The following is a 10470-nucleotide window of genomic DNA, read 5'->3' on the forward strand; positions in this document are numbered from 1 at the left end:
GCGTTGTTCAAGTCCGACGGTCGGATTCCGTTCGGCCACGCCATCTTGCACGTCTTCGTCGCCGTAGCAGCCACGGTACATTGCTTGGCGATACTTCGCCGCCTCTTCCCAGAACTTAAGCAATGGAGAATGCCCTATTAACCTATTGAATCTCGGAACGGCTCTCATTAGGCTATTTTGGGACGCCCCGTGGATTAAGAACGCCAATCGACGTGGTACATTCAACGTTAAATAGATAGAGTGGGACCTCAGAGCATAGTGGGACTAAGCTGCATGGCATTAGCAAACACAAAGTGTGGCGCTGTCTGTTATCAGTCATCATTAACGTCAATTTTCTATGAAAATATGACTCCCTCCTCCCTCACTTTGTTACATTCAAGTCGGTGTGATGGCTAAAGTGGCCAAACATATCGGTACACATCTTTATTTCTGTAGTAACACACCGCGTGTTTCGATATATTTTGTTACTTTGGAGTTTGGACGTCACTATCGATTTGATGGTAACTGTTCAAAATGGATAACGCATGATTCGATTTAGCGGTATATTTGCCAATTGTGCGATTTTTTCGTACGGGTTACTACAACATTTCCTATCACTTGCCTGCTTTAGAGAGTATGAATTAACAACCTAATCGAACATTTTAGATGATAGGCAGATAGGGCAGATCAAACACAAATTTAAAATACCTACGAGTGTTGTCTGCCAAAATTATTGAGCCTACCAACTGACGAGAAATATTTTTCAAATATTTTTCTCTATCCGAGATCAAATTATTAAGTAATTTATATCGTAACGATAGTTTTATTAAAAAAATCTACAACTTTTCACGAGCTTTTAAGGTTGTGCACGTAGAAAAAGTGTACCTAGAAACTTCCATTCAATCTTAACAAATTTATTTGCAATTTATATTCGAAGCTCTATTCACGGACACAATCGGCGTCGCTGATTGGCGTAAAAGGCAAATTACTGTCGGGACAAGCCTCGTTGATTGGCGTATAATGCCGCCATTGAGATCTTTGTGCTGCTATCTACGGCTTTAGGGCAAAGACTGTAGAATCAGCTCGTAAATATGTATGCAATTGTGGACCTTATACTATTGAAATAAGGAAACGTGCGTATACATATTTATGACTGTAGATTATCCTCTCTATTAGGTTTAGCTATGCCAATGTTCGCTATGAGTTGTACGCCTTCCTGCCTTCACAATACGTCTTACTAAGGGCATTTATTGGTGGTCCTTATGAGTCACACGAACTCGTCTGTAAAAAACCGCATCCATACAATCGAAGCATTTTAAAACGACATGCTGTAATAACATGAAACTTGGCATAAACATGAAAGTAACATATACTTATCTACGTACGGTTACTAGATTTTGTTGACTCTGACTCGATCGTTCCCATTATAATTTGACCCCTAAATTCGTAGCAACTATACGTAATTGGAGATCTTAATTACACTAGTTCATATACCGTACCCATAGATAAATTAAAGTTTCGTTGTTCCACAGTATTTTCCGGTTTGATTCCTTACTTTGATATAAAGTATTTTTACAAGCATTGTATTTTTAGGCAGCTTTTGTAATTTAGACTTTATTTTAATGGTGTTAAGGTTGCTGTCATTTAGTAGCATATAACCATTTTTATATTAAAGGAATTATGGGGTAGGTATACGTACCCGTACGTTGATATAAATTTGTTTAATATATTTTTATTGATAGTTCCTAATACTTTTTCATAGATTCTTTTATATTTATGTTGTCTTCCATTCTTTTACGTGGAATTGTTTTGTATTATTCAAAACACCATCCTTGAATATTGGATAGATATTTAGAATCTAATTTGAAATTAAAATTCAGTGAATAAAAACTATTCTAATTCTAACAAGTCACAAAATTCAAATGTTCATAAATTTATTTCATAGAATATGGTACCTATATACAATTGTCGTTGTTTTTTTGGTACTATTAACTATTCTGTAAAGTGCTTCCTAACAATTTCACTACGCGAGGAGAAAATCTCCCTTCTTGGCCAAGGCAAGACGTAAAACTTTAGACAAACCACGGGCGGTAATTCGTAAAGCCAAAGATCGCATATTTATGGCCCTCACCTTCGTTTCGGGCCACAAACACTTGCGATCTGGTGCATTCACGAATTCACCTCCCTAATTATGTAATGTACTATAAATTTACAAATATACAGGAGGTTACAAGTAAGTGCTTGGTCGTAGAAAAAGTATTGTATGCAACGTTGTTTAACTGAGTCAAAAAATGCTCGTCGCGTCTTTATTAACAATTTTCGGCTTCGCCTCAAATTGTTACTCAAGTGACTCGCCTTTTTGACCCCTCTTAAACAACGGTTGCATAAAATACTATTATTAAATTAGAAGTTATAATCATCATAGGAACCGAAATACTCCAAAAGTCCTCTCTCAACGATCTCCACAACGACTTGTCGCCTGCCATCTTGGCCAGATCGTCGTTCTTGCCGAGGCCAAACTGACAATCATATCACACTAACATACAGATGTGCAATTTGCGGAAAGTTTCCAAAAAGGTTACGAAAATTTCAGAAGACAAATGAAACCTTAATTTTGGAAATGGAAAATTTCGATTCTCATACAAAAAAATATGAGAAATATCCGAAATTTTACTACGTGGGAAATTGGAAAATTTAGAAAGTTTCCGTGGGCACATCAGTGCATATGTCGGCGTCCGATCGTAAAGTTCCTGTGTCATATTTTGACGGCAGTCACATTAAACCAATATATAGGTTGGTTAGATTCGTTAGGTTTCTTCAGATGCCCGAAGGGACGGAACGAGACAATGAGTTTCATGATCTGGCGGATATTACGATCGGCCGTCGACACATTAGATCAAATCAGCAGTAGGCGTATGACTCATAGTCTTATCACCGTCGACCGACGGCACATTAGGCCAAATAACTATAAGCGATCGAATCATCTGTATATTTTGTTAAATATTGTTAAAACGTACTATTGTTATAGTATTCGTAGAATCTCTGAATCTCGAGACCAATCCCTTTTTTATAGATGTATTGGGGTTTTTTAGAAACGTTTATACACCTTATACTTACGATCCAGTTTTTCAGTCTTTTTATACCTCATCGTGGATCCCCTAGGTGGCCTAGGTTCCTTATACATGTGTAGGATAGGTCTAGCTCGATGTCTGCGTGTGTATCAAATATGTACCTAATCTTAAGGAGTTCAAATGTTATGTTATTTTATTTATTTTATTGCTTGTATTTCTAAGGATTGCTCAATATTTTAAATGATTATGTGGTGTTTATAGTTCCCAGATGTTTTAACGTTTAAAATAACGACTTGCTTATGGTAAACTAGGGAGCGTTCGGATATTAGTTGTATATTTTTAGAACAGCATTTAATAACCCCTTTAATAAAATTGGCACGCAAGAGAATACCAACCTCTTTGTAAATAAGATGTTGAAAAGATGTTTGGTTTAGGATTGCATTTGCCACTTCCTTTGGGGTAATAGTATAATTACTATTACCCCAAAGGAAGTGGCAAATGCAGGATAATTCCTAGCCGAAACTACGAGGGTTCGAAAATACGACGAAACGTGCCGAGCAAAGATATGCACCGCCTTTTGCCCTTTGTCTCGTCTTGGCGGGGGCACGGCCGTGCCCCCAGATAAACCTAAAATCAATCAAAACAAGCATGGAAATTTACATAGATTCGTTTTCTTATGGTTTTTGAGTGTATTTGGAATCTGAACGCTTCCGCGGTAGCTACAATCTGGAAAACCGCAAGTCTGTTATTTGGTGTTGTATTGAACGAACGTATTCTAAAATGTTTTGTGTCATATCTTCCTAACTTCGGAAACTTTTTAGTTGTTATATTGGAATTGGATAATTATATACTGAAATTAAAAAGAATGCGATTAATTAGGAAAACTTTTTAATAATGAAGTTATTTTCTGCTATTCACAGTTAGGTATGTTGCAAAGAATTAAGAAATGTGTGTAAGTATGTTGATTAACATAGTTATAAGTATGTCGTGTAAAACAATGGGTTTCTCTACTGAGACAAGTGGACATCTGTTTCTTCCAAACAATGGATAATATTTAACCTTCGACCCAGCTTGTCCATTGATGTTATGGAATAGAAGCGAGCATACGTAACTCACAAGTCAAAGATAGAAAAACTTACTGCTAAAGAATGTACGTAATATATATGCTATTTGTATATGTGACCCATAAAGTACCTAACTATATATTAGTTACAAAATAGTTTAATTGCGCAGCATACTGCCAAAGAGAGGAAAAATGTTTCCGTTTGTTTTTTTAACTGTTTTACTATAGTTAACGACAGTCACGCGTTTTCCTGTGCAAGCTAAACCTTTTGATTTATAGCTGGTCAAGCAAATCTTATCAGTAAAAAAAGGCGCGAAATTCAAATTTTCTATGGGACGATATCCCTTCGCGCGTTCATTTTTCAAATTTGCCGCCTTTTTCTAATGACCAGATCTGCTTGACCAAGTATAGTTGCGCCGTAAATAATGCAATTAAAAAACAATCCGTAACTAACATACAATTAAATAGAGCGATCTCATATTAATATGTGTTCACTTAACAACCCTTTAACACTCGATTACAGCGATGTTCACTCAACTAAATGTTCAATCTCTGCTTTGCCTTAAGGTTTACTGATAGAGAATGCTTTTGGCATTAAGTCCGCCTTTTGTACGATAAGTTTTTCTTTTGTGCATTAAAGATTAAAAACATAAATAAATGGAAACATGGGATACGATGGAAACATGACAAATTATGTTTCAATAGGTATACATGTTTTGATGAAATTAATTTACTGGAGTGACGGTTGCCATACTTGTTACTTATAATAAGTAAGTAAATTAAAAATCTACACAAAAGGGAATTTCTAACGATTTGATAGCGGCAACTCATTTCACGGTTTGAGTTTGCGTAGTGTGGTGCGTCACTTTCTTGATAATATTAAGGAAATATCCCGCTGCCTATAGACATAAGTATACTAATCTATGGCCTATAGTTCCTTTTTTTAGCATTAGAAAGAATGTAAGCGATCTTGAGATGTCTTTTAATTGAAAAACGCCTTTTGAAAATCAGTAGGTAACTACATATTACTTATGAAAGCAGAAGAATATAAATGATCGTATTTGACTCATACTTGTTACATATTTGCCATTATTTATTTTTATAACGTGTTTTTCAATAAAAAGACACGTCAAGATTGTTTACCTTATTTCTAATGTTAAAAAAAAACAAACTATAGACACTTGTGATTATGGAGAGATGTAAAACAAAATGTTTGGGCAAATCTCGATAACAAACCAATTAAATGATGTCCATAGCAGCTTATGGTTTCATTTGGTTGAGTGTATGTACATCAATATATAATGTCAACAGTAATATCTAGTCATATTATTTGCTGCAATAAATCGCGAATTGATTGTAACTGTGATTTACTTATATAAAATTTATTTTGTAATACAGGCATGTTTTTATTTTATTTTCATGTTATTTTACGTTATAGTAATTGGCAATGTAATGCATGAAAGTAGCAATTTTGATAAATCCGGCAGAGTAATTTATATCTAAAGTTAAATTATAAGTTTAGTGCGATCAGCATTAGAAGTGTTAGGAAATATTTACTCGAATGTTCAAAAGTGCGATAGAGATTGCAATTACGTACGCTATTGTTTATTTTGGGCGAAATGCCCCAGAATTATATATCCTCCTAAGGCCCAGACGTACAAACGAAACATACAAAACTTGCCACTCAAATTTGAACCTAAATTGTAGGAAATGGAGTTGATTTTGCGTTGTTTGAAAATTGAACGAAACAAAGCAAAAGCGACTCTATTCCAATTGTACATGGTTTAAATTACATCGAACTGAATAGGTACTATAGGACCTTGGGCCTTAGGAGGGTATAACCGACGGCTGTAGGTAATGTATCTATGCATGATGGTGTTCCGGACATTTTAGAGTCCTTTTCGATAGTTTAATTAATGAAATGTAAGGGGGATACTGTCCTTGCCCGTGTAACGGGTCGCACACAGGATGTTAAAACTATTGAATGTTAATGTATTTATGTCTGCCAATACCTACAAAAAATGTAGGTAATGAGGGTCGTTGGAATTCGAAATCGTTATGGACGGTTGTGTTCACACCCTGACTGAATGCAATGTTCTGCACATGTCGACTGGTTAGTTTTTTGTTTCGTTTGAAAATGAACCTTATTAAAACTATAACAGATACTATGTACGTTTGTTTAAGTGAAATTCAGATGTTGCGGCGCTGTTGAATTTAGACCATTACAATGGAAAGTTTGTGATCTAACGTTTACAACATTCACGAAATATCGGGATTTCACAATAACAACGAATTTACAAAAAAAAATCATGAAAGACTTGTTATATTGAACTTTATTGTTTATAACACAACACATGGTTCCTTTTATAATAGACAACTGAGTGCAATTTAATCAGTCGACATGTCGGATAGGTACTAATTGGAATGTTAACGCTATTTATATTTTATATAAGTTTGATAAATTTAAAATTATATATTGCCGGTTATTCAAGGTTGTAACAGGGTAATTTGGTATTATAATACGAATTACTACCTATTAGAAGCACAAAATTGTATAAAAAGTTGATTATACCACATATAGGTATCGGTTTTACGGATTCAATGTCCTAAATTTAGTCTTGAATTTAATTATTAAGTAGCATTTTTTCATTATATTTGAATCCTTCGTAATTCTGTAGTGTTAGTGGGTAAAATAATATGAATTCCCTAGTCACATCGTGATTAGAAAAGAACTTATGTTTCCAACTGCACTACAAACGAATTTAAACAGTATGCCATACGTATAAGGTTCCTTCTTGCATTGCAGCTGAAAACTGTAAGTTCTCAGATCATTAGTTACCTAAACAGAGTGCAAAGTATTGTTTAAGAATGTCGGTTTTATATTCTTCCGTTGTAAATAGGGGGCTAGTTTATTTAACATATATATAGGAGGATATTTATACATAATATGTGACGTTATCTATGAAAAGGGACCTCATTGTCGATGGCGGTTACGCCATTATTAACGATGCTCCGATATAAATACAATGCCGCGCGACACTGTGCGATATATGTGCCATCGACAATAAGGTCCCTTTTCACAGACAATGTCCCATATACACAATAGGTACATTACATTAGATTTAAACAATTGATTAACATTAGTCTTTAGTGCCATTTACAATTAGGTTTTCATTTAATACTTATATGATCCCTTCAAATTCGTTGAGTTTTAAAATTTTCAGAAGTACCAAGTACGTTTTGGCACTTTGTTGTGAAGAATGTTGTCAAGTCTTCCCAAGATATGCAATGGGATTGTAGCCTACGACAATTTAATAAATATTTGTTTTACCCTATAAGTAACTACCGACCAGTTTGGAGTCTATTTATTTATAATTTTATCATATTTACTATTTAACATTTGTATGTATTTAGACTGGTTCCTATTTCATAAACGACAGCAGCTAGCTAGGTATTGACCCTATCACCATAGTGAGTCTGCTATGTATACGACACTTTTTGTGATTACTGTCGCATGTGAAATAGGGGCTGAACAAGCCCCATATCTTGCATTCCTTAGCCCCTTCGGGAGAGATACTCTCAGAAAAAAAATGTTGTAAGGTGTTTTTAGATTCAACTGTCTAATTATTTTCCAATAATATTCTAATAGTTTTTTTTTACAAATATAGTAGCCATTTTAATGTGTTAGAAGAAATAGTCTCAATGTGAAGTGTTTGACGTATGGTATCAGTGATGGTATCTAATTGTTATAGTGTAAGATGGTGCATATTCCATAGTACATTGAATATTTCAATATTAGAAATCTCTCCCAGTGATTCTGTATAATTTTCTTACTTAGATGTAGCAAGTTATTCCATGAATGTTACCTTTGATAAGAACCAGATATAGTTTTGTAGAGGTTTTTGGGAACTCAATAAAAGTTTACAATGGTTTCAGTGTTTTATTTTTATTTATTTAAAATGCATGTAAAAATGTTACATAAATATGTAATGAAAATATTGTGATACACCTAAAATTACTGAAAGATCACTCAATAAATAACTATTTTTAAGAGCAACTAGGCTTCTTACATTTTAGATACTGTTCTGATACCTAAGAGACTCAAACATTTTTCCATAATTCTGGCAGTGACTTCACAAAGCATTAGTCTCTCGTAAATTATCCTTACAATCTTTCCATCTTTGTCTTTCTCCACACAATAACATTTGTCATAGAATTCAGTGAATGCAGATGAGATCTCATACAAGTATTCACAAAGAGTATGTAAAAACAAGTCGTTGGATACTTTGAGGATTACTTCCGGAAATCTAAGAAGCACTTTACCAAGTTTTAACTCAGCCTCATGGGATAATTTTAAACCAGACTTTTCTACTTGAGCCAACAGATCCTCAGTTGAGACCTGGGCAGTGCGGGCTATGGATCTAATGCGGGTGAGAGCATACAATAGATAGACTGCAGTATTACCTTTGTCATCCAACATTTTGTCAAATGAAAATATGTAGTCATTGATCCTATTATGAGACAGGTCAGCATACTTGATGCAGCCATATGCCACTGCCTCCTGTGCCTGTTTCAATTCCTCAGGTGTCAGTACTTTATCCCGTCCTTTCTCAATGAGCTTATCCAGCGCCCTTTTCAAGCCCTCATCGAGGAGATCAATAAGTTTGATGGTGTCACCTGACCTGGTTTTGAATTTCTTTTTATCCTCCCCCAATACAACACCAAAACCTACATGTTCCACTTTTTGGCATTCATTAAAAATACTAGCACGGCGAGCACAATTCTCTATGAGCGCAAAATGACCATACTGGCCCATATCAGTGACATAAATAAACCTATCTCCTTTTTCCTCTTCTACCCTCTGTTTTATAGTGGCCATGTCGGAAGTATCATAAGTGAAACCACCATCGGATTTAACAATTGTTAAAGGTATGCCCTCACGGTTTTCACTTCCCCACATAATTAACCTTCCCTCATCTTCTTCTAATAGATTTTTCTGTTTTAACTCATCTATTACAACAAGCATCCTAGACTGGTAGAAGGATTCTCCTCGGTCAATAATTGTAACATCAAGGCGGTCATAGATTTTCTGGAACTCACGGCGAGATACTTCACAGATCAGCTTCCAAGCAGCAATGTATTCTGGATGGCCAGACTGCAGGTGAACAACACAAGTGTAAGCCCGATTTTTAAAAACTTCATCCTCATCAAACCTCTTCTTAGATTCTTTGTAGAATGCTTGCAAATCAGAAATTGGTGGAGATTCATTTTTAAAATTAGGGAATTTGTCTTGTAGATGAGCAATCAACATACCAAACTGTGTGCCCCAATCTCCAAGGTGGTTAATGCGGAGGACATCATGGTTCAAGAACTCAAGTACCCTGGCAATACTATCTCCAATAATAGTAGACCTCAGATGGCCCACATGCATCTCCTTAGCAATATTTGGTGACGAGAAATCAATAATGATCCTCTGCCTCTTCACGGGTGGCGGCTTTACTCCTTCTCGGAGAATACAAGTCAAAACATGCTCCGCAACTTTCTTATTCAAGTAAATGTTAAGGAAACCAGCCCCGGCTACTTCAATGCGTTCTATAATTGGTGACGTCGGAGTTTTATTCAATATATTATTAGCTACTTCCCTTGGGTTACTTTTTATATTCTTAGCCTTTAGCAGCTGGGATATTGGCATGGCTGAATTACATTGGTAGTCTCCAAACTTCGGATTATTACCAGACAGAGTAATTACTACTGGCGGGTCTTCCAAATCCGGGTATGCGGACGTAATGGCTATTTCGAAAACGTTTTTCAGCTCATCTAGTATGCAGATGGTGCCTTCTATAGAGTCGACATCGGTGATTAGAGTGGGTCGCTTCCTAGGGTCTTTTTTGGTCGACTTAGCAGCCGCAGAGCTCTCGGCTTTGACAGCGTTCTCCAGAATAGCAAGACGATGCTTGAGCTTCTCATTTTCAGACAGAAGTTTGTCAAGCCCGGGATCTCCTATGTAACTGAGATCGCCTTTGGTGAGTTTTTCGATTTCATCCTCTATTTCTTTTGTCTCCTTTTCAGCTTTACGTGTTCGTTCCTCGAGCTGTTTTACGGTTTGGTCTGCCGTGGACATTTTAAATGCACTTTGAATGTAATGTCCAGGATTTTAAAGTAAAATTATAAGCATCAATATTCGCTACGCTATTTATAGGTTATTCTTATTAGCCGCACGTTGACGTTTAAGTTGACATGACTTCCTTCTTTCCTTGTTTTGCAAAGGGATTTAATCATTGGATAGAAAAGGACGGGATACATCCCACGATATGTATGACCACGCAATGAACGTGTAGCGGACAGCTGACAGAAGTG

General features: G+C 35.8%; 1 protein-coding gene across 1 annotated transcript; it reads right to left on the reverse strand.

Moving 5' to 3' along the window:
• Window positions 1-8056: 8056 nt before the first annotated feature.
• LOC134653898 (arginine--tRNA ligase, cytoplasmic) lies at window positions 8057-10347 on the reverse strand. The gene has a single exon (XM_063509262.1). It carries the CDS (start codon window positions 10232-10234, stop codon window positions 8180-8182), a length of 2055 nt encoding a protein of 684 aa, XP_063365332.1. The 5' UTR covers window positions 10235-10347; the 3' UTR covers window positions 8057-8179.
• Window positions 10348-10470: the final 123 nt, after the last annotated feature.

The sequence above is a fragment of the Cydia amplana genome, chromosome 14 (assembly GCF_948474715.1).
Source record: "Cydia amplana chromosome 14, ilCydAmpl1.1, whole genome shotgun sequence".
Classification (NCBI taxonomy): Eukaryota; Metazoa; Arthropoda; class Insecta; order Lepidoptera; family Tortricidae; genus Cydia; species Cydia amplana.

Coding starts and splice junctions, on each gene's coding strand:
- LOC134653898 (XM_063509262.1), bottom strand. CDS start 10,234: ATGTCCACGGCAGACCAAACCGTAAAACAGCTCGAGGAACGAACACGT.